The following is a 26,941-nucleotide window of genomic DNA, read 5'->3' on the forward strand; positions in this document are numbered from 1 at the left end:
TGTGAGATGCATCAACACTGAGTGGAAGGAGATAACTAGACATTGTGAGATGACACACTGAGGGAAGGAGATAACTAGACATTGTGAGATGACACACTGAGGAGAAGGAGATAACTAAGCACATCAGAGATGACACACCGAGATGACACACTGAGATAACTAGACATGACACGCTGAGAGAAGGAGAAAACTAGACATTGTGAGAGAAGGAGATAACCAGACATTGTGAGATGACACACCGAGAAGGAGATAACTAGACACAGAGATGACACACACCGAGAAGGGAAGGAGATAACCAGACATTGTGAGATGACACACTGACGGAAGGAGATAACCAGACATTGTGAGATGACACACCGAGAGAAGGAGATAACTAGACATTGTGAGATGATGACACTGAGAGAAGGAGATAACTAGACATTGTGAGATGACACACCGAGAGGAAGGAGATAACCAGACATTGTGAGATGACACACCGAGAGAAGGAGATCACACATTGTGAGATTTATCAGAAGGAGATAACTAGACATGGTGAGATGACATTGTGAGATCACACTGAGAGAAGGAGATAACTAGACATTGTGAGATGACACACATGAGAAGAAGGAGATAACTAGACATTGTGAAGGAGATGACACACTGAGAGAAGGAGATAACTAGACATTGTGAGATGACACACTGAGAGAAGGAGATAACTAGACATTGTGAGATGACACTGAGAGAAGGAGATAACTAGACATTGTGAGATGACACTGAGGGAAGGAGATAACCAGACATCAGAGATGACACTGACTGAGAGAAGGAGATAACTAGACATTGTGAGATCATCACACTGAGGGAAGGAGATAACTAGACATTGTGAGATGACACACCGAGAGAGGGGAGATAACCAGACATTGTGAGAGATGACACTGAGAGAAGGAGATAACTAGAGACATTGAGAGATGACACTGAGAGATGAGATAAAGGGATGAACCAGACATTGTGAGGATGAGACAACTGACAGTGAGATAGGAAGATAGAGACATTGTGATCATGATGACGTTGAGAGAAGGAGATAACATTAGTGAAGACGAGACAGGAGATAACACATCTGAGATGACAGACTGAAGAGAAGGAGATAACTAGACATTGGAGATGACACACCGAGAGAAGGAGATAACTAGACGATCAGAGATCACACTGAGGAGAAGGAGATAACTAGACATTGTGAGATGACTGACAGGATAATGAGAGAAGGAGATGAGAACCAGACATCAGAGATGACACACTGAGGGAAGGAGGATAACTAGACATGTGTGAGATGACATCTGAGAGGAAGGAGATGTAGACATTGTGAGAGAAGGAGATAACTGGAGATGAGGAGACACTGAGAAGGAGATGACTGGACACGAGAGTATTGAGATACACTAGACATCAGAGATAATAAACAAAGACACATCATGATGAGAGAGGAGATAACTAGACATTGTGAGATGACACTGACTGAGAGAAGGAGATAACCAGACATTGAGATGACACACTGAGGAGAAAGAGATAACTAGACATTTAATGAGATGAACTAGACTGAGAGAAGGAGATAACAGACATTGTGAGATGATTTGATCACCTGAGGAATGAGATAACTAGACAGAAGGAGAGGCAGAGAACAGTGGAGACTAGACATCAGGAGAGATGACACACTGAGAAGGAGATAACTCGAGACATTGTGAGATTTACACTGACTGAGAGAAGGAGATAACCAGACATCAGGAGACGACACACTGAGAGAAGGAGATAACTAGACATTGTGAGATGATGACTGAGAGAAGGAGATAACCAGACATTGTGAGATTGACGCACTGAGAGAAGGAGATAACTAGACATTGTGAGATGACACACTGAGAGAAGGAGATAACTAGACATGTGAGGATGACACACTGAGAGGAAGGAGATAACTAGACATTGTGAGATGACACACTGAGAGAAGGAGATAACTAGACATTGTGAGATGACACACTGAGAGAAGGAGATAACTAGACATTGTGAGATGACACACTGAGGGAAGGAGATAACTAGACATTGTGAGATGATCACACTGAGAAGGAGATAACTAGACATTGTGAGATGACACACACTGAGAGAAGGAGATAACTAGACATTGTGAGATGACACACTGAGAGAAGGAGATAACTAGACATTGTGAGATGACACACTGAGAGAAGGAGATAACTAGACATTGTGAGATGACACACTGAGAGAAGGAGATAACTAGACATTGAGAGATGGACTGAGAGAGGAAGGAGACATTCAGAAGAGATGACATGAGATGACACTGAGAGAAGGAGATAACTAGACATTGTGAGATGACACACTGAGAGAAGGAGATAACTAGACATTGTGAGATGACACACTGAGAGAAGGAGATAACTAGACATTGTGAGATGACACACTGAGAGAAGGAGATAACTAGACATTGTGAGATGACACACTGAGAGAAGGAGATAACTAGACATTGTGAGATGACACACTGAGAGAAGGAGATAACTAGACATTGTGAGATGACACGCTGAGGGAAGGAGATAACTAGACATTGTGAGATGACACACTGAGAGAAGGAGATAACTAGACATTGTGAGATGACACACTGAGAGAAGGAGATAACTAGACATTGTGAGATGACACACTGAGGGAAGGAGATAACTAGACATTGTGAGATGACACACTGAGGAGAAGGAGATAACTAGACATTGTGAGATGACACACTGAGAGAAGGAGATAACTAGACATTGTGAGATGACACACTGAGAGGAAGGAGATAACTAGACATTGTGAGATGACACACTGAGAGAAGGAGATAACTAGACATTGTGAGATGATGACACTGAGAGGAAGGAGATAACTAGACATTGTGAGATGACACACTGAGGAGAAGAGAGAAGGAGATAACTAGACATTGTGAGATGACACACTGAGAGAAGGAGATAACTAGACATTGTGAGATGACACACTGAGAGAAGGAGATAACTAGACATTGTGAGATGACACACTGAGAGAAGGAGATAACTAGACATTGTGAGATGACACACTGAGAGAAGGAGATAACTAGACATTGTGAGATGACACACTGAGAGAAGGAGATAACTAGACATTGTGAGATGACACACTGAGAGAGAGAAGGAGATAACTGAGACATTGTGAGAGATGACACACTGAGAGAAGGAGATAACTAGACATTGTGAGATGACACACTGAGAGAAGGAGATAACTAGACATTGTGAGGATGACACACTGAGAGAAGGAGATAACTAAGACATTGTGAGATGACACACTGAGAGAAGGAGATAACTAGACATTGTGAGATGACACACTGAGAGAAGGAGATAACTAGACATTGTGAGATGACACACTGAGAGAAGGAGATAACTAGACATTGTGAGATGACACACTGAGAGAAGGAGATAACTAGACATTGTGAGATGACACACTGAGAGGAAGGAGATAACTAGACATTGTGAGAGATGACACACTGAGAGAAGGAGATAACCAGACATTTGTGAGATGACACACTGAGATGAGAAGGAGATAACTAGACATTGTGAGATGACACTGAGAGAAGGAGATAACTAGACATTGTGAGGACACGCTGACACTGAGAGAAGGAGATAACTAGACATTGTGAGATGACACACTGAGGGGAAGGAGATAACTAGACATTGTGAGGAAACTAAACATTGTGAGATGATGACACTGAGGGAAGGAGATAACTGAGATTGAGAGGAGATAACTAGACAATGTGAGACATTGTGACACACTGAGAGAAGGAGATAACTAGACATTGTGAGATGACACACTGAGAGAAGGAGATAACTAGACATTGTGAGATGACACACTGAGGGAAGGAGATAACTAGACATTGTGAGATGACACACTGAGAGAAGGAGATAACTAGACATTGTGAGATGACACACTGAGAGAAGGAGATAACTAGACATTGTGAGATGACACACTGAGAGAAGGAGATAACTAGACATTGTGAGATGACACACTGAGGAGATAACTTAGAAGGAGATAACTGAGACAAGGAGAGATGACACACTGAGAGAAGGAGATAACTAGACATTGTGAGATGACACACTGAGAGAAGGAGATAACTAGACATTGTGAGATGACACACTGAGAGAAGGAGATAACTAGACATTGTGAGATGACACACTGAGGAGAAGGAGATAACTAGACATTGTGAGATGACACACTGAGGGAAGGAGATAACTAGACATTGTGAGATGACACACTGAGAGAAGGAGATAACTAGACATTGTGAGATGACACACTGAGAGAAGGAGATAACTAGACATTGTGAGATGACACACTGAGAGAAGGAGATAACTAGACATTGTGAGATGACACACTGAGAGAAGGAGATAACTAGACATTGTGAGATGACACACTGAGAGAAGGAGATAACTAGACATTGTGAGATGACACACTGAGAGAAGGAGATAACTAGACATTGTGAGATGACACACTGAGAGAAGGAGATAACTAGACATTGTGAGATGACATTGTGAGATGACACACTGAGAGAAGGAGATAACTAGACATTGTGAGGATGACACACTGAGGGAGAAGGAGATAACTAGACATTGTGAGATGACACACTGAGGGAAGGAGATAACTAGACATTGTGAGATGATGACACACAGGAGAGAAGGAGATAACTAGACATTGTGAGATGACACACTGAGAGAAGGAGATAACTAGACATTGTGAGGATGACACACTGAGAGAAGGAGATAACTAGACATTGTGAGGATGACACACTGAGAGAAGGAGATAACTAGACATTGTGAGATGACACTGAGAGAAGGGATAACTAGACTGTTGTGAGATGACACACTGAGAGAAGGAGATAACTAGAACATTGTGAGGATGACACACTGAGAGAAGGAGATAACTAGACATTGTGAGGATGACACACTCAGAAGGAGATAACTAAGACATTGTGAGATGACACTGAGAGATAACTAGACATTTGTGAGAGATGACACACTGAGGGAAGGAGATAACTAGACATTGTGAGGATGACACACTGAGGGAAGGAGATAACTAGACATTGTGAGGATGACACACTGAGGGAGAGATAACTAGACATTGTGAGATGACACTGAGGGAAGAGATAACTAGACGTTATTGTGAGATGTACACTGAGGGAAGGAGATAACTAGACAGGAGATGGGGAAACTAGACATTGTGAGATGACACACTGAGGGAAGGAGATAACTAGACATTGTGAGATGACACACTGAGAGAAGGAGATAACTAGACATTGTGAGATGACACACTGTGGAGAAGGAGATAACTAGACATTGTGGGATGACACACTGAGAGAAGGAGATAACTAGACATTGTGAGATGACACACTGAGGAAGGAGATAACTAGACATTGTGAGATGACACTGAGGGAAGGAGATAACTAGACATTGTGAGATGACACTGAGAGAAGGAGATAACTAGACATTGTGAGATGACACACTGAGAGAAGGAGATAACTAAACATTGTGAGATGACACACTGAGAGAAGGAGATAACTAGACATTGTGAGATGACACACTGAGAGAAGGAGATAACTAGACATTGTGGGGATGACACACTGAGGGGAAGGAGATAACTAGACATTGTGAGGAGATGACACACTGAGAGAAGGAGATAACTAGACATTGTGAGATGACACACACTGAGGAGAAGAGAGATAACTAGACATTATGAGATGACACACTGAGAGGGAAGGAGATAACTAGACATTATGAGGATGACACGCTGAGGGGAAGGAGATAACTAGACATTGTGAGAGATGACACACTGATTTGAGAAGGAGATAACTAGACATTGTGAGATGACACACTGAGAGAGAAGGAGATAACTAGACATTGTGAGTGGAGGATGACACGCTGTGAGAAAGAATTGATAACTAGACATTGTGAGATGACACACTGAGAGAAGGAGATAACTAGACATTGTGAGGATGAAACACTGAGAGAAGGATATAACTAGACATTGTGAGGATGACACACTGAGAGAAGGAGATAACTAGATGACACGTTGAGGAGGAGATAACTAGACGCCTGTGATGATGACACACACTGAGGGAAGGAGATAACTAAACATTGTGAGGTGACACACAGAGAGAAGGAGATAATCAAGACATTGTGAGGATGACACACTGTGAGGAAGAGATACAAGACATTGTGAGATGACAGACTGAGGAGGATAACTAGACATTGTGAGATGACACACTGAGAGAGAAGGAGATAACTAAGCATTGTGAGATGACACACTGAGAGAAGGAGATAACTAGACATTGTGAGATGACATTGTAGGGATGACACTGGAGAAGGAGATAACTAGACATTGTGAGATGACACACTGAGAGAAGGAGATAACTAGACATTGTGAGATGGCAGAGACTGACGGAAGGAGATAACTAGACATTGTGAGATGACACACACAGAGAAGGAGATAACTAAACATTGTGAGGATGACACACAGAGAAGGAGATAACTAGACATTGTGAGATGACACACTGAGAGAAGGAGATAACTAGACATTGTGAGGATGACACACTGAGGAGAAGGAGATAACTAGACATTGTGAGATGACACACTGTGGGAAAGGAGATAACTAAACATTGTGAGGATGACACGCTGAGAGAAGGAGATAACTAGACATTGTGAGATGACACACTGAGAAGGAGATAACTAGACATTGTGAGATGACACACTGAGAGAAGGAGATAACTAAACATTGTGAGATGACACACTGAGAGAAGGAGATAACTAGACATTGTGAGATGACACACTGAGAGAAGGAGATAACTAGACATTGTGAGATGACACACTGAGAGAAGGAGATAACTAGACATTGTGAGATGACACGCTGAGAGAAGGAGATAACTAGACATTGTGAGATGACACACTGAGAGAAGGAGATAACTAGACATTGTGAGATGACACACTGAGAGAAGGAGATAACTAAACATTGTGAGATGACACACAGAGGAAGGAGATAACTAGACATTGTGAGATGACACGCTGAGAGAAGGAGATAACTAAACATTGTGAGATGACACACAGAGAAGGAGATTACTAGACATTGTGAGTTGACACACTGAGAGAAGGAGATAACTAAGCATTGTGAGATGACACACTGAGAGAAGGAGATAACTAGACATTGTGAGTTGACACAGAGAAGGAGATAACTAGACACTGTGAGATGACACACTGAGAGAAGGAGATAACTAGACAATGTGAGATGACACACAGAGAAGGAGATAACTAGACATTGTGAGATGACACACAGAGAAGGAGATAACTAGACATTGTGAGATGACAGAGAGAAGGAGATACCTAGACATTGTGAGATGACACACTGAGAGAAGGAGATAACTAAGACATTGTGAGATGGCACACTGAGAGAAGGAGATAACTAAACATTGTGAGATGACACACAGAGAAGGAGATAACTAGACATTGTGAGTTGACACACTGAGAGAAGGAGATAACTAAGCATTGTGAGATGACACACTGAGAGAAGGAGATAAGTAGACATTGTGAGTTGACACAGAGAAGGAGATACCTAGACACTGTGAGATGACACACTGAGAGAAGGAGATAACTAGAGAATGTGAGATGACACACAGAGAAGGAGACAACTAGACATTGTGAGATGGCAGAGAGAAGGAGATACCTAGACATTGTGAGATGACACACTGAGAGAAGGAGCTAACTAGACATTGTGAGATGACACACTGAGAGAAGGAGATAACTAGACATTGTGAGATGACACGCTGAGAGAAGGAGATAACTAGACATTGTGAGATGACACACTGAGAGAAAGAGATAACTGAACATTACTCTGCAACACTGTTCTCCAGTCTTCTTCGTTTGTCGGGTAGGTACCATCCAGGGAGTTGGCTCCAATCTCGTGGCCGTCGTCGAACAAGTCTCGGACGATGTCGTAGTTGGTGTCGAGGTTCTTAATGAAAAATGTTCCCCGGACTGGACAGCCATTAGGATTTGTACCTGAAGGGAACCGTAGGGTTAGACGGGGTGTTAAGTTTGTTGATTGACGTGATGGGAGGTGACTGAGAGATATATTGCATACAAAAGCAGCATACTTGTGTGCTGTAGGGATTTAGCTTCATGTGTAGTCAAACCATATGATACGTAATGATATACAGGCACTGGTTGATGAAGTCATATTGATACGTAATAATATACAGGCACTGGTTGATGAAGTCATATTGATACGTATTGATATACAGGCACTGGTTGATGAAGTCATATTGATACGTATACTTGTTGGCTCCAAGGTCTTTAATGCTGACGTAAAAAACCGGCTATCGGTGAATAGGGACGTGAATAACGGTTATCGGTGAATAGGGACGTGAATAACGGTTATCGGTGAATAGGGACGTGAATAGCGGTTATCGGTGAATGGGGACGTGAATAGCGGTTATCGGTGAATAGGGACGTGAATAGCGGTTATCGGTGAATAGGGACGTGAATAGCGGTTATCGGTGAATAGGGACGTGAATAGCGGTTATCGGTGAACAGGGACGTGAATAACGGTTATCGGTGAATAGGGACGTGAAAAGCGGTTATCGGTGAATAGGGACGTGAATAGCGGTTATCGGTGAATAGGGATGTGAATAACGGTTATCGGTGAATAGGGACGTGAATAACGGTTACTGGTGAATATGGATCTGAATAGGTATTTCCTTTGAATAGGGACCCGAACAACTGTCACCGTTGAATAATTGGTACCGGTGAATAGGGGCCCGAAGAAATGTTACCTGTGTATAGTGACCTGAGTGGCTGTTACCTGTGTATAGTGACCTGAGTACCTGTTACCTGTGTATAGTGACCTGAGTACCTGTTACCTGGGTATAGTGACCTGAGTACCTGTTACCTGTGTATAGTGACCTGAGTACCTGTTACCTGTGTATAGTGACCTGAGTACCTGTTACCTGTATATAGTGACCTGTGTTATAGTGACCTAGTACCTGAGTACCTGTTGCATGCATAGTGACCTGAGTACCTGTTACCTGTGTATAGTGACCTGAGTACATGTTACCTGTGTATAGTGACCTGAGTACCTGTTACCTGTGTATAGTGACCTGAGTACCTGTTACCTGTGTATAGTGACCTGAGTACCTGTTACCTGTGTATAGTGACCTGAGTACCTGTTACCTGTGTATAGTGACCTGTGTACTTGTTACCTGTGTATAGTGACCTGAGTACCTGTTACCTGTGTATAGTGACCTGAGTACCTGTTTACTGTGTATAGTGACCTGAGTACCTGTTACCTGTGTATAGTGACCTGAGTACCTGTTACCTGTGTATAGTGACCTGAGTACCTGTTACCTGTGTATAGTGACCTGAGTACTTGTTACCTGTGTATAGTGACCTGAGTACCTGTTACCTGTGTATAGTGACCTGAGTACCTGTTTCCTGTGTATAGTGACCTTAGTACCTGTTACCTGGGTATAGTGACCTGAGTACCTGTTACCTGTGTATAGTGACCTGAGTACCTGTATCCTGTGTATAGTGACCTGAGTACCTGTACTTTACCTTAAGGACCTGAATAATTGTTATTGGTGAACAGGAACCTGAATAACTGTTCCCTGTGAATGGATACCTGAATAACTGCCACCGTTGAATAGGGACCTGAATAATTGTTACCATTGAATAGAGACATGCAAAATATTACCAGTTATTATTGACCTAATCATTGTTTCAAGTGAATAAGGATGCTGTGTGAGGGTTACCTGTGAATAGGGACTTGTACATGTCAGCGTTCACCTCGTTCACAGCGTCCTCGAACGTCACTAGGACGACCTGGGGGGTTTCGTCTGGTGCAAGGCTTCCTGGGATATCCTCATCGAACCAACAGCGGCAATCTGGGAGCTGACAGTTCCCGCCAGGCTGACACTGCGCCGACACACTCGCCAAAACGCAACACAGCAGAACCAGTGACAACATCATGGCTACGATGAGATTCTGAAAGAGGAGATGCTGTAACAAGGTGATATATAGTGTTGTAGGGAGATACTGAAACATGGTGATATACAGTGTTGTAGGGAGATACTGTAACATGGTGATATACAGTGTTGTAGGGAGATACTGTAACATGGTGATATACAGTGTTGTAGGGAGATACTGTAACATGGTGATATACAGTGTTGTAGGGAGATACTGTAACATGGTGATATATAGTGTTGTAGGGAGATACTGTTACATGGTGATATACAGTGTTGTAGGGAGATACTGTAACATGGTGATATATAGTGTTGTAGGGAGATACTGTTACATGGTGACATAGAGTGTTGTAGGGAGATACTGTAACATGGTGATATACAGTGTTGTAGGGAGATACTGTAACATGGTGATATACAGTGTTGTAGGAAGATACTGTAACATGGTGATATATAGTGTTGTAGGGAGATACTGTTACATGGTGATATATAGTGTTGTAGGGAGATACTGTAACATGGTGATATATAGTGTTGTAGGGAGATACTGTTACATGGTGATATAGAGTGTTGTAGGGAGATACTGTAACATGGTGATATACAGTGTTGTAGGGAGATACTGTAACATGGTGATATATAGTGTTGTAGGGAGATACTGTAACATGGTGATATAGAGTGTTGTAGGGAGATACTGTAACATGGTGATATACAGTGTTGTAGGGAGATACTGTAACATGGTGATATATAGTGTTGTAGGGAGATACTGTAACATGGTGATATATACAGTGTTGTAGGGAGATACTGTTACATGGTGATATAGAGTGTTGTAGGGAGATACTGTAACATGGTGATATACAGTGTTTAGTAGGAGATACTGTAACATGGTGATATACAGTGTTGTAGGGAGATACTGTAACATGGTGATATATAGTGTTGTAGGGAGATACTGTAACATGGTGATATACAGTGTTGTAGGGAGATACTGTAACATGGTGATATACAGTGTTGTAGGGAGATACTGTAACATGGTGATATTCAGTGTTGTAGGGAGATACTGTAACATGGTGATATACAGTGTTGTAGGGAGATACTGTAACATGGTGATATATAGTGTTGTAGGGGGATACTGTAACATGGTGATATACAGTGTTGTAGGAAGATACTGTAAAATAGTGATATACAGTGTTGTAGGGAGATACTGTAACATGGTGATATATAGTGTTGTAGAGAGATACTGTAACATGGTGATATACAGTGTTGTAGGGAGATACTGTAACATGGTGATATACAGTGTTGTAGGGGAGATACTGTAACATGGTGATATACAGTGTTGTAGGGAGATAGCGTAACATGGTGATATACAGTGTTGTAGGGAGATACTGTAACATGGTGATATACATTGTTGTAGAGAGATACTGTAACATGGTGATATATAGTGTTGCAGGAAGATACTGTAACATGGTGATATATACAGTGTTGTAGGGAGATACTGTAACATGGTGATATATAGTGTTGTAGGGAGATACTGTAACATGGTGATATACAGTGTTGTAGGGAGATACTGTAACATGGTGATATACAGTGTTGTAGAGAGATACTGTAACATGGTGATATACAGTGTTGTAGGAGATACTGTAACATGGTGATATACAGTGTTGTAGGGAGATACTGTAACATGGTGATATACAGTGTTGTAGGGAGATACTGTAACATGGTGATATATAGTGTTGTAGGGAAATACTGTAACATGGTGATATACAGTGTTGTAGGGAAATACTGTAACATGGTGATATATAGTGTTGCAGGAAGATACTGTAACATGGTGATATACAGTGTTGTAGAGAGATACTGTAACATGGTGATATATAGTGTTGTAGGAGATACTGTAACATGGTGATATACAGTGTTGTAGGGAGATACTGTAACATGGTGATATACAGTGTTGTAGAGAGATACTGTAACATGGTGATATACAGTGTTGTAGGAGATACTGTAACATGGTGATATACAGTGTTGTAGGGAGATACTGTAACATGGTGATATACAGTGTTGTAGGGAGATACTGTAACATGGTGATATATAGTGTTGTAGGGAAATACTGTAACATGGTGATATACAGTGTTGTAGGGAAATACTGTAACATGGTGATATATAGTGTTGCAGGAAGATACTGTAACATGGTGATATACAGTGTTGTAGAGAGATACTGTAACAAGGTGATATACAGTGTTGTAGGGAGATACTGTAACATGGTGATATATAGTGTTGTAGGGAGATACTGTAACATGGTGATATACAGTGTTGTAGAGAGATACTGTAACATGGTGATATACAGTGTTGTAGGGAGATACTGTAACATGGTGATATTCAGTGTTGTAGGGAGATACTGTAACATGGTGATATACAGTGTTGTAGGGAGATACTGTAACATAGTGATATATAGTGTTGTAGGGGGATACTGTAACATGGTGATATACAGTGTTGTAGGAAGATACTGTAAAATAGTGATATACAGTGTTGTAGGGAGATACTGTAACATGGTGATATATAGTGTTGTAGAGAGATACTGTAACATGGTGATATACAGTGTTGTAGGGAGATACTGTAACATGGTGATATACAGTGTTGTAGGGAGATACTGTAACATGGTGATATACAGTGTTGTAGGGAGATAGCGTAACATGGTGATATACAGGGTTGTAGGGAGATACTGTAACATGGTGATATACATTGTTGTAGAGAGATACTGTAACATGGTGATATATAGTGTTGCAGGAAGATACTGTAACATGGTGATATACAGTGTTGTAGGGAGATACTGTAACATGGTGATATATAGTGTTGTAGGGAGATACTGTAACATGGTGATATACAGTGTTGTAGGGAGATACTGTAACATGGTGATATACAGTGTTGTAGAGAGATACTGTAACATGGTGATATACAGTGTTGTAGGAGATACTGTAACATGGTGATATATACAGTGTTGTAGGGAGATACTGTAACATGGTGATATACAGTGTTGTAGGAGATACTGTAACATGGTGATATATATAGTGTTGTAGGGAAATACTGTAACATGGTGATATATAGTGTTGTAGGGAAATACTGTAACATGGTGATATATATATTTGTTGCAGGAGGAAGATACTGTAACATGGTGATATACAGTGTTGTAGAGAGATACTGTAACAAGGTGATATATAGTGTTGTAGAGAGATACTGTAACAAGGTGATATATAGTGTTGTAGGGAGATACTGTAACATGGTGATATACAGTGTTTTAGGGAGATACTGTAACATGGTGATATACAGTGTTGTAGGGAGATACTGTAACAAGGTGATATATACAGTTGTTGTAGAGTAACATGGTGATGTACAGTGTTGTAGGGAGATACTGTAACATGGTGATATACAGTGTTGTAGGGAGATACTGTAACATGGTGATATACAGTGTTGTAGGAGATACTGTAACATGGTGATATATAGTGTTGTAGGGAGATACTGTAACATGGTGATACATAGTGTTGTAGGGAGATACTGTAACATGGTGATATACAGGGTTGTAGGGAGATACTGTAACATAGTGATATATAGTGTTGTAGGGATATACTGTAACATGGTGATATATAGTGTTGTAGGGAGATACTGTAACATGGTGATATACAGTGTTGTAGGGAGATACTGTAACATGGTGATATAGAGTGTTGTAGGGAGATACTGTAACATGGTGATATACAGTGTTGTAGGGAGATACTGTAACATGGTGATATACAGTGTTGTAGAGAGATACTGTAACATGTTGATATAGAGTGTTGTAGAGAGATACTGTAACAATGGTGATATAGTGTTGTAGATACTGTAACATGGTGATATATACAGTGTTGTAGGAATATAACATGGTGATATACAGTGTTGTAGGGAGATACTGTAACATGGTGATATACAGTGTTGTAGGGAGATACTGTAACATGGTGATATATACAGTGTTGTAGGGAGATACTGTAACATGGTGATATACAGTGTTGTAGGGAGATACTGTAACATGGTGATATATAGTGTTGTAGGGAGATACTGTAACATGGTGATATACAGTGTTGTAGGGAGATACTGTAACATGGTGATATACAGTGTTGTAGGGAGATACTGTAACATGGTGATATACAGTGTTGTAGAGAGATACTGTAACATGGTGATATATAGTGTTGTAGGGAGATACTGTAACATGGTGATATACAGTGTTGTAGGGAGATACTGTAACATGGTGATATACAGTGTTGTAGGGAGATACTGTAACATGGTGATATACAGTGTTGTAGGGAGATACTGTAACATGGTGATATACAGTGTTGTAGAGAGATACTGTAACATGGTGATATACAGTGTTGTAGGGAGATACTGTATACAGTGTTGCAGGAGATACTGTATGGTGATATACAGTGTTGTAGGGAGATACTGTAACATGGTGATATACAGTGTTGTAGGGAGATACTGTAACATGGTGATGATATACAGTGTTGTAGGAGGGTAACATGGTGATATACATGTTGTAGGAGATATATACATGGTACAGTGAGATATAACACAGTGATATATAGTGTTGTAGGAGATACTGTAACATGGTGATATACAGTGTTGTAGGAGATACTGTAACATGGTGTGATATACAGTGTTGTAGGGAGATACTGTAACATGGTGATATATAGTGTTGTAGAGAGATACTGTAACATGGTGATATACAGTGTTGTAGGGAGATACTGTAACATGGTGATATACAGTGTTGTAGGGAGATACTGTAACATGGTGATATACAGTGTTGTAGGGAGATACTGTAACATGGTGATATACAGTGTTGTAGGGAGATACTGTAACATGGTGATATACATTGTTGTAGAGAGATACTGTAACATGGTGATATATAGTGTTGCAGGAAGATACTGTAACATGGTGATATACAGTGTTGTAGGGAGATACTGTAACATGGTGATATATAGTGTTGTAGGGAGATACTGTAACATGGTGATATACAGTGTTGTAGGGAGATACTGTAACATGGTGATATACAGTGTTGTAGGGAGATACTGTAACATGGTGATATACAGTGTTGTAGGGAGATACTGTAACATGGTGATATACAGTGTTGTAGGGAGATACTGTAACATGGTGATATACAGTGTTGTAGGGAGATACTGTAACATGGTGATATATATATAGTGTTGTAGGAAAGACTGTAACACATGGTGATATACAGTGTTGTAGGGAAATACTGTAACATGGTGATATATAGTGTTGCAGGAAGATACTGTAACATGGTGATATACAGTGTTGAAGGGAAATACTGTAACATGGTGATATATAGTGTTGTTGGGATATACTGTAACATGGTGATATATAGTGTTGTAGGGAGATACTGTAACATGGTGATATACAGTGTTGTAGGGAGATACTGTAACATGGTGATATATAGTGTTGTAGGGAGATACTGTAACATGGTGATATACAGTGTTGTAGGGAGATGCACTGTAACATGGTGATATACAGTGTTGTAGGGAGATACTGTAACATGGTGATATACAGTGTTGTGAGGAGATACTGTAACATGGTGATATACAGTGTTGTAGGGAGATACTGTAACATGGTGATATACAGTGTTGTAGGGAGATACTGTAACATGGTGATATACAGTGTTGTAGGGAGATACTGTAACATGGTGATATATAGTGTTGTAGGGAGATACTGTAACATGGTGATATACAGTGTTGTAGGGAGATACTGTAACATGGTGATATATAGTGTTGTAGGGAGATACTGTAACATGGTGATATATAGTGTTGTAGGGAGATACTGTAACATGGTGATATACAGTGTTGTAGGGAGATACTGTAACATGGTGATATATAGTGTTGTAGGGAGATACTGTAACATGGTGATATACAGTGTTGTAGGGAGATACTGTAACATGGTGATATACAGTGTTGTAGGGAGATACTGTAACATGGTGATATACAGTGTTGTAGGAGATACTGTAACATGGTGATATACAGTGTTGTAGGGAGATACTGTAACATGGTGATATATAGTGTTGTAGGAGATACTGTAACATGGTGATATACAGTGTTGTAGGGAGATACTGTAACATGGTGATATACAGTGTTGTAGGGAGATACTGTAACATGGTGATATACAGTGTTGTAGGGAGATACTGTAACATGGTGATATATAGTGTTGTAGGGAGATACTGTAACATGGTGATATACAGTGTTGTAGGGAGATACTGTAACATGGTGATATACAGTGTTGTAGGGAGATACTGTAACATGGTGATATATAGTGTACTGTATAGGGAGATACTGTAACATGGTGATATACAGTGTTGTAGGGAGATACTGTAACATGGTGATATATAGTGTTGTAGGGAGATACTGTAACATGGTGATATATAGTGTTGTAGGGAGATACTGTAACATGGTGATATATACAGTGTTGTAGAGAGATACTGTAACATGGTGATATACAGTGTTGTAGGAGATACTGTAACATGGTGATATATACAGTGTTGTAGGGAGATACTGTAACATGGTGATATACAGTGTTGTAGGGAGATACTGTAACATGGTGATATATAGTGTTGTAGGGAGATACTGTAACATGGTGATATACAGTGTTGTAGGGAGATACTGTAACATGGTGATATACAGTGTTGTAGGGAGATACTGTAACATGGTGATATACAGTGTTGTAGGGAGATACTGTAACATGGTGATATATAGTGTTGTAGGGAGATACTGTAACATGGTGATATACAGTGTTGTAGGGAGATACTGTAACATGGTGTGAGATACTGTAACATGGTGATATATAGTGTTGTAGGGAGATACTGTAACATGGTGATATATAGTGTTGTAGGGAGATACTGTAACATGGTGATATATAGTGTTGTAGGGAGATACTGTAACATGGTGATATATAGTGTTGTAGGGAGATACTGTAACATGGTGATATATAGTGTTGTAGGGAGATTGTTGCATCTGAAGCCTTTAAGCTGATGACGATTTTTCGCGAGCTTCAGTCGATTGGACTTTTTCATTTGGCAAAAGTACACTGTAGATGTAGTACATATTGTTTGCTTCTTCCGTGTTGGTCTTGAGCTAAACTATGGTTGTGATCTTTTACTGAACTTTACTGGGCCTGGACGGATGTCGAGATTACTTCTGGTTAGAGTGAGTGAGTGAGTATGGTTTTACGCCGCTTTTAGCAACCTTCCATCAATATCACGGCGGTGGACACCAAAATGGGCTTCACACGTTGCACCCATGTGGGGAATCGAACCCGGGTCTTCAGCGTGTCGAGCGGACGCTTTAACCATTAGGCTACACCACCGCCCCACTCTGGTTAGATCCTATTTGTATTAGTGCAGAGAGGATTTCGAATATATTTCCAGTTTTGATCGTTTACAGATTTTTAGTTTTGATCGTTTACTGATTTGTGCTGTGCAGCGCGAATATCAAGTTTAAATCTTTCGTAGATCAACAAGTAATGCAAATATTTTGTCAATCTGTCTTGCTGCTGTACAAATATCACAGGCCAACAAACTGCGGATCTACCCATCTCTTTCGGCACTGAAAGTGTTTTTAGTGCCAGGGGGGATTTAGAGGGGTCTGCGGGGGATCTGTCTTGGCCTCGAGTAAATGAATCAATTATCACTGATGGGTAAATTTTGAATGAATTATACTCATGGAAGCGAATAAGGGAACACCTGAAAGTAAAAGTGTTCCTTTATTCTTCTCCAGGTTTCTTCACAAGGTTTGTATTGCACTGTGGGTGAAACTCTAAATGAACACTTGTACTTTCAGGTGTTCCGTATTCGTTTCCATGAGTATATTTAGGGCTCCTTGCCTCTAGGCAGGAAGCCTATTGTAATCGTTCGGATTATTAGGGCTCCTTTGCCTTTAGGCAGGAGACCTATTGTAATCGTTAATGTTTTTATTATTATTATTTATTATTCCGCCGGATTTTGTACCAGAGCTACAGAGAGCACCGCTGGACAGATTCGCTTGAAAAAATTCACCCAGATGCCCACCAAGGTGTAGATATTCCCCATTAAAATCTCTAGGCTGTAGGCCCAATAGCAAAGGGCAGATAATTCAAAATTAATTCAAAAATTTCAAATGCAAATGCAAATATCTCCAAAACTAATGCTCCAATGTTTGCCAAAGTTCTGGAGCAGATGCGCAATCAAAATGCCTACAATTTCGCCTGGACGGCTCAAGTCGCTAAAATGCACCGTTTGGACGCTATGTTGGATTGAAGTTTTTGGTGATGTTTTTCAGCAAAATCTCCTGACTGCATACCTCCCAAAATGTGCGGCACTAAAACTACAAGGGCTACGGCTTTCAAACGTTGCATACTTTGTGTCTATGCATGTTTCTACACAGTAGCATCGTCAAATGTGCCTGTGTTTATATGATGGCCGCCATATTGGACGCTACTTTTGGGCAAAAGTTGTCTTCAAAAACTTTCACGGGCTTCTTTGCCATTGTGTGCCAAACTAAACTTAGCACATACAACAGTTTAAACGCTTGTTCTGAAGTGGCCTTTGGTTGTTGAACATTTTCTGTTCTTGGTCCTATGTCAAAGTCACGTGATGCGGCGGCCATATTGGATTGAAGATGTTTCTCGGAAATGTGCAGAGTTTGTTGGGTAGGCATTTTTCGCAAGCCATAACTCTGAATGTATGAACTGCAGAACGCTGTAAATGTGCAGATATACAACATATACCTCAAATATTAATGCCCATAAGCTATGTTGCGATATCTTGATTAGCTACGGATATCTAGATGTTTGCTTCTGTTGTTTATTTTGTACTAAAATGTATTTTCAAAAAATCGCAGCATCATTACTTTCGCAACTATGCAGCTAGAATCTGGCAGTGCGTAGTAACTAAGTGTGTTGAACATTTTTTGTTCTTGGGTGCATGTCAAAATGTGTATTGCTTGGCGGCCATATTGGATTTCGTCAGATTCTGATGATACTACATTCTAAACAGCATAGCTGCTCAAGTTCTGCACAGAAGGCAGTAAAACTTGGCAGGTATGCATCAACAGAAGATGCTTAACGTTTCGTGTTCTTACATGCATATCAAAATTTGATCGTTTGTCGGCCATATGGCATTGGAAATTGCACAACTGCAGGGAAAAGGGAAAAAAACTGTTTGAGACGTGCCCCAAATGAAAGAAAAAGAGTACCAAACAAACTCACCCACAACTCCAGGCTGAACACGCTAAATATGACGCAAACAGACTTTCAGCTACGTACCAGTCATCATAAATAATGCTTACATTCAAAAACCCAAAGTTTGGGCAAATTTAACGAAATAGGGACTTCTTTATATCACACCGACGGCCCAGGGATACATTGCCGAATGTATCATAAGTTTCATCGACATTTACAGCACGAGCACGGCAGATTACCCGTGCAAAGCATGCGACAGTCTGAAGGAAGGCGCAAGGACGATATCTCCTATAGAGAGACTACCACTGCAAAGCGTGGTCCACGTGCAGATATGGGAGATGATGTCGATTTCAGTTGACAATGACGCGAGCTAGCGCTACACAAAATTAAACTACACTGCGGTGGAGGTCTTTAGGCAGTTTTAAAGATTGTCAGTGATTGAACGTTCCGGGTCAGGGTAAAAGTTCTAGCTGTGGTCTAAGGGGGGTAACTCTGGTCTAGCTGAAGTAAGCGCTAGTAAAATCGGCTCCTGAAGTATTTCTCATTACTGACAATGATACGATCCATATCAGCTATAACCTTTACTGCTTTCGACATCAGGTACCAAATGTTTAGAAATGATCCAAGCCAAGGAGCCGTCAATTGTTGCTCGCAACTTTAATTATTATTATTATTATTATTATTTATTATTCCGCCGATTTATGTACCAAACATAACTCCTAAACCAATGCTCCGAATCACTTACAAAAAATAACACAGATGCACACTGAGGTGTAGATATTCCCCTTAAAAATCTCTAGGCTCTTGGCCCAATAGCAAAGGGGCGATAATTCAAAATTAATTCCAAAATTTCAACGTTTGACAGCAAATATCTCAAGAACTAATAGTTCCAACACTTCCAAATTTCTTGTACAGATGCACAATCGAATACCCAACAATTTTGCCTGGACGGGTCAAGTCGCTAAAACCCCAGGCCCCAACTGCGGGTTAGAAAATCGATAAACTAGGCCCCGGTTTAGTATCAACACCCCCTACTATACAATACATAAAGGTTCATCACAGAAATACGGTGACATGATCGAAAACCGGACAATTACGCACACGTCAATGACTATATCGTATTTTAAAGGCCTCACAAGTATCAAAAGCTTTTGTCCATATCTCCGATGTATGTAGGAGGCATATACATGCGCTTTCCGTGGGGATGCATTTGATGGGTTATATTAAATCGCCAAAGATTTAATGTCACTATCTGATGTTTTATCTTGGTAAGAATAATTTTAAAAAACGAGTACAAATTTTCTTTAAAGAAACACATTCATTCAGTGTAATGTGTTAGCCAATCAGATCGCCGGAGGTAGTGAAGTCAAGCGCTGACGAGCTAGTTTTGTAGATACTTCCGGCACAGCAACTCGGTCTTTGGCGATTTAATAAAACCCATCAAATGCATCCCCACGGAAAGCGCATGTATATGCCTCCTACATACATCGGAGATATGGACAAAAGCTTTTGATACTTGTGAGGCCTTTAAAATACGATATAGTCATTGACGTGTGCGTAATTGTCCGGTTTTCGATCATGTCACCGTATTTCTGTGATGAACCTTTATGTATTATATAGTAGGGGGTGTTGATACTAACCCGGAGCCTAGTTTATCGATTTTCTGACCCGCAGTTGGGGCCTGTATTAAAACGTACCGTTTGGCAGTTATTTTTGTTTTCAGTTTTTCTGGGAAGTTTGCTCCCAAAATGTGCAGATTCTGCACAAAAAGTGCCAGTGTGGTAGATGATGTCCTGGCGATTCCAGAACGCTAATTGTTTTGACCCAAGAACAACTAAGATACAGCCTTTTAAAGAGGGAACTATTTCTTCTCCGGAACTACTTAAAAGATACATGACCCCCGTGACCCCGGCTGTATTTGGAAGATCCGCTCGCCTGTCAAAACATGTGTTCTGGCTCCGTTTTGGACGATGATATCTGGCCCTCAGATACAATAGATGGAAAGTAAAGCCAAGGAGACCTCATCGTTGCCCGCAACTATATTTTGCGTTTGTGTTTGTCTGGATTGGTACCAAATGTCAGCCGTTTATCGCAGATATACCAGGACAGTCAAAGACATTGCGCATCGACACTTCCAAAACCTGTATCTGCTTACTTACCTGTATATAAGCGGTTACTTCTGGTGCAGGTGTACGGTTGCTGGCGGTCTACACGGGTGCTGGTGTACTGATGTGTACGACAGTGTCCCTCGGGTCAGACTGACAGTCTCTCTGACGTTCCCGTTATTAAGTACCCATATCAGGACCCTATCTGTCAGTCCCCTCCCACCCATATCAAATATCACCCCATGCCCCCTCCCCACGCCGTATCTGGAACCACCCTCTCAAACTGATACCTGTCGTCCCAGGGCGTCCTCGTTTTCCACACAGTTCTGATACAGGCTGACACGATGGTTTGAATAATATATACCAAATGTCATCGACATCGATGGTTTTAATAATATATACCCAGTGTCATTGACATCGATGGTTTGAATAATATATACCAAGTGTCATCGACATTGATGGTTTGAATAATATATACCAAATGCGTCATCGACATCGATGGTTTGAATAATATATACCAAGTGTCATTGACATCGATGGCTTGAATAATATATACCAAATGTCATTGACATCGATGGTTTGAATAATATATACCAAGTGTCATCGACATCGATGGTTTGAATAATATATACCAAGTGTCATCGACATCGATGGTTTGAATAATATATACCCAGTGTCATCGACATCGATGGTTTGAATAATATATACCCAGTGTCATCGACATCGATGGCTTGAATAATATATACCAAATGTCATTGACATCGATGGTTTGAATAATATATACCCAGTGTCATCGACGTCGATGGCTTGAATAATATATGCCAAATGTCATCGACATCGATGGCTTGAATAATATATACCCAGTGTCATCGACATCGATGGCTTGAATAATATATACCAAATGTCATCGACATCGATGGTTTGAATAATATATACCAAATGTCATCGACATCGATGGCTTGAATAATATATACCCAGTGTCATTGACATCGATGGCTTGAATAATATATACCCAGTGTCATCGACATCGATGGCTTGAATAATATATACCAAATGTCATCGACATCGATGGTTTGAATAATATATACCCAGTGTCATCGACATTGATGGCTTGAATAATATATACCCAAATGTCATCGACATCGATGGTTTGAATAATATATACCAAATGTCATCGACATCGATGGTTTGAATAATATATACCAAATGTCATCGACATCGATGGCTTGAATAATATATACCCAGTGTCATTGACATCGATGGTTTGAATAATATATACCAAATGTCGCCGACATCGATGAATTTGAATAATATATACCAAATGTCGCCGACATCGATGGTTTGATATAATATACCAAATGTCATCGACATCGATGGCTTGAATAATATATACCCAATGTCATTGACATCGATGGTTTGAATAATATATACCCAGTGTCATCGACATCGATGCTTTAAATAAAATAATACACCCAATGCCATTGAATAATAATATACCAAATGTCATCGACATCGATGGTTTGAATAATATATACCCAGTGTCATCGACATCGATGGTTTGAATAATATATACCCTGTGTCATCGACATCGATGGTTTGAATAATATATACCCAGTGTCATCGACATCGATGGTTTGAATAATATATACCCAGTGTCATTGACATCGATGGTTTGAATAATATATACCCAAATGTCATCGACATCGATGGTTTGAATAATATATACCAAATGTCATCGACATCGATGGCTTGAATAATATATACCAAGTGTCATCGACATCGATGGCTTGAATAATATATACCAAATGTCATCGACATCGATGGCTTGAATAATATATACCCAGTGTCATCGACATCGATGGCTTGAATAATATATACCCAGTGTCATTGACATCGATGGCTTGAATAATATATACCCAGTGTCATTGACATCGATGGCTTGAATAATATACACCCAATGTCATTGACATCGATGACTTGAATAATATATACAAAATGTCATCGATATCGATGGCTTGAATAGATATAACCAATGCCATCGATGGCTTGAATAATATATACCCAGTGTCATTGACATCGATGGCTTTAACAAAATACACCCAATGCCATTGACATCTACGACTTGAATAATACATACAAAATGTCATTGATATCGATGGAGTGAATAAGACATAACCAATGCCACTGACATCGATGGATTGAATAATATATACCCAGTGTCATTGACATCGATGGCTTTAACAAAATACACCCAATGCCATTGACATCTACGACTTGAATAATACATACCAAATGTCATTGATATCGATGGAGTGAATAAGACATAACCAATGCCACTGACATCGATGGATTGAATAATATATACCCAGTGTCATTGACATCGATGGCGTGAATAATATACACCGAATTTAATTGACATCGTTGGCTTGAATAATATATACCAAATGTCTTTGACAGTATCACACCATCAATAATATCACTACCATCTAAGACATCAATGTCATCTCTGATTTGCGTTTGTCCGTTCACAGGTTTTGCCCTTTACATCAAATGGAATCTGTGTGTGAGAAGACTGGGTATTCTGATGCGCTAATTGTAATATTTACTTGTGCTGGGTCGATGTTTCTGCTGGTGGACAGAAGTGTCAAGCTTGACCATCCCCTCAGCAGCACGTATCAGAGTAAACTACGAGATCCTGGAACTGGCCCTCTGTGTCGTAAGCCCCAGCAGCATGTATCAGAGTAAACTACGAGATCCTGGAACTGGCCCTCTGTGTCGTAAGCCCCAGCAGCATGTATCAGAGTAAACTACGAGATCCTGGAACTGGCCCTCTGTGTCGTAAGCCCCAGCAGCATGTATCAGAGTAAACTACGAGATCCTGGAACTGGCCCTCTGTGTCGTAAGCCCCAGCAGCATGTATCAGAGTAAACTACGAGATCCTGGAACTGGCCCTCTGTGTCGTAAGCCCCAGCAGCATGTATCAGAGTAAACTACGAGATCCTGGAACTGGCCCTCTGTGTCGTAAGCCCCAGCAGCATGTATCAGAGTAAACTACGAGATCCTGGAACTGGCCCTCTGTGTCGTAAGCCCCAGCAGCATGTATCAGAGTAAACTACGAGATCCTGGAACTGGCCCTCTGTGTCGTAAGCCCCAGCAGCACGTATCAGAGTAAACTACGAGATCCTGGAACTGGCCCTCTGTGTCGTAAGCCCCAGCAGCATGTATCAGAGTAAACTACGAGATCCTGGAACTGGCCCTCTGTGTCGTAAGCCCCAGCAGCACGTATCAGAGTAAACTACGAGATCCTGGAACTGGCCCTCTGTGTCGTAAGCCCCAGCAGCATGTATCAGAGTAAACTACGAGATCCTGGAACTGGCCCTCTGTGTCGTAAGCCCCAGCAGCATGTATCAGAGTAAACTACGAGATCCTGGAACTGGCCCTCTGTGTCGTAAGCCCCAGCAGCATGTATCAGAGTAAACTACGAGATCCTGGAACTGGCCCTCTGTGTCGTAAGCCCCAGCAGCATGTATCAGAGTAAACTACGAGATCCTGAACTGGCCCTCTGTGTCGTAAGCCCCAGCAGCACGTATCAGAGTAAACTACGAGATCCTGAACTGGCCCTCTGTGTCGTAAGCCCCAGCAGCACGTATCAGAGTAAACTACGAGATCCTGGAACTGGCCCTCTGTGTCGTAAGCCCCAGCAGCACGTATCAGAGTAAACTACGAGATCCTGGAACTGGCCCTCTGTGTCGTAAGCCCCAGCAGCATGTATCAGAGTAAACTACGAGATCCTGGAACTGGCCCTCTGTGTCGTAAGCCCCAGCATTTTCAGAAACGTTTTTCGTTGCTCGTAAGTACGGGAAGCTATGAAAGTCTACAGTGGTAATTGAAAACTGAAAGGTGAATTATTGGTTAAACGATCACTTGATTGATTGGTTTGTTTACAGGCTGTCCACGCCCGACTGACGTACTGAGGTGGGGTGTCGGTGGGGTGTCGGACTGTAGATGGGGTGTCGGACTGTAGGTGGGGTGTCGGACTGTAGGTGGGGTGTCGGACTGTAGGTGGGGTGTCGGACTGTAGGTGGGGTGTCGGACTGTAGATGGGGTGTTAACAGCAGGAGTCTACGGTGAAGCAGGACTCGCTTTCCCTTTCTCGAACACCCGGTGTCTTAACTGATTTTCCGTGGTCCGTCTATATATTGTTATTTTTTATGTCTAGTTTGCCCTTGCACCACATGGAATCTGTTTCTGAGTATAGATCTGATGTGGTATTGTTTTGCATTTGCACATTATATACATGGTTGGTGTAGCAACAAGAGTTGTAAGAGAGGGCTTCTATCGCCGGTAACACCAGCAGGTAATACAACTTCTAGTCGGCTCTGTAAACCTAATGTCTTGCTGTTAGGTTACACTCCTTGTTTTGTGCAACATGTTTACCGTTCGTCTATACTACAAGCCTTGTAAGGGGCAGTGGGGTAGCCTAGTGGTTAAAGCGTTGGCTCGTCACGCTGAGGACCCGGGTTCGAATCCCCACATGGGTACAATGTATGAAGCGTATTTCTGGTGTCCCCCGCCGTGATGTTGCTGGAATATTGTTTAAAGCGGCGTAAAACCAAATTCAGTCACTCAGACAAGCCTTGTAAACATCACCGTGGAGTTTTACCATTACAATTCATTGTTAGAGTAGATAGAGAAGTCGTTTTAATCAACCTGCACCCTGTGACTGTTTCTAGATAGTGACATGGCGTTATCTTAGGCAGCGGAAGCCCTGGAGTACCAGCGCTGGGAGAGATAATCACTCAGATAGTACCCTGTCACGCCACCCCAGTACTGCCACCATGTCCCCATGTACACACCCCCCCACCCCACCCCTCTCCGACCCGGGCGAAATAATGACTCACATAGCTCCACTATCACGCCCCTCAAACCGAAAACAATTCCGTGCACAGAAACATACAACCCTTATGAAAGCAAGTATATTACGATTGTGTTATAACCTATAAATTAAATCTTTTCTTCACATCAGCCCAGTGTAATAAACTTTATACCATATTAACCTTGTATTTAACCTATATATCACATCAACATTGTGTTATAACCTATATTTCACATAAACCTTGTATTTAACCTATATATCACATCAACATTGTGTTATAACCTATATTTCACATTAACCTGTTATAACCTATATTTCACATTAACCTTGTATTTAACCTATATATCACATCAACAATGTGTTATAACCTATATTTCACATTAACCTTGTATATTATGTTATATGCCATATCAAAATTGTGATTGAACCTACATGTCATATTGGTGTAAACTATTTATCATATATACCTTGTATTTAACCTATATACCATATCAAACTTCTGTTAGAACCTATATGTCATATTCAGTTCAGTTCTTTATTCTGTTAGTGTAGGCCATTGCCCCAAAACTACATACTACATAAACAAGTGTCACATTTGTACATGTCGACATTCAAGTTAGTGTTGTACGGACTGAAACTGCATGGGAAATATACATTGCAAGACTCTTAAATAAGGTCCAATCTTTGGTTGACATAAGGATATCAAACCTCGATTTA

The 26,941-nt window shown here is 40.9% G+C and overlaps 1 protein-coding gene across 2 annotated transcripts in view; it reads right to left on the reverse strand.

Moving 5' to 3' along the window:
- Positions 1-21,537, reverse strand: part of LOC124265713 (chitin deacetylase 7-like) — a 55,752-nt gene extending 34,215 nt beyond the window's left edge. The window contains exons 1-3 of one of the 2 annotated variants that reach the window (XM_046700523.1): positions 21,403-21,537; positions 9,809-10,040; positions 7,893-8,060 (exon numbers count right to left, since the gene is read on the reverse strand). In XM_046700523.1, the coding sequence (XP_046556479.1) occupies positions 7,893-8,060; positions 9,809-10,025 (385 nt within the window). In that variant the 5' untranslated portion in view covers positions 10,026-10,040; positions 21,403-21,537. Of the gene's footprint in view, positions 1-7,892; positions 8,061-9,808; positions 10,056-21,402 lie in introns of both variants that reach the window. The other variant, XM_046700532.1, reaches the window with a different exon arrangement.
- Between the last annotated feature and the right edge of the window lie 5,404 nt (positions 21,538-26,941).

Source organism: Haliotis rubra, unplaced genomic scaffold, assembly GCF_003918875.1.
Source record: "Haliotis rubra isolate DU_JTF1 unplaced genomic scaffold, ASM391887v1 Scf1215, whole genome shotgun sequence".
Lineage (NCBI taxonomy): Eukaryota > Metazoa > Mollusca > Gastropoda > Lepetellida > Haliotidae > Haliotis > Haliotis rubra.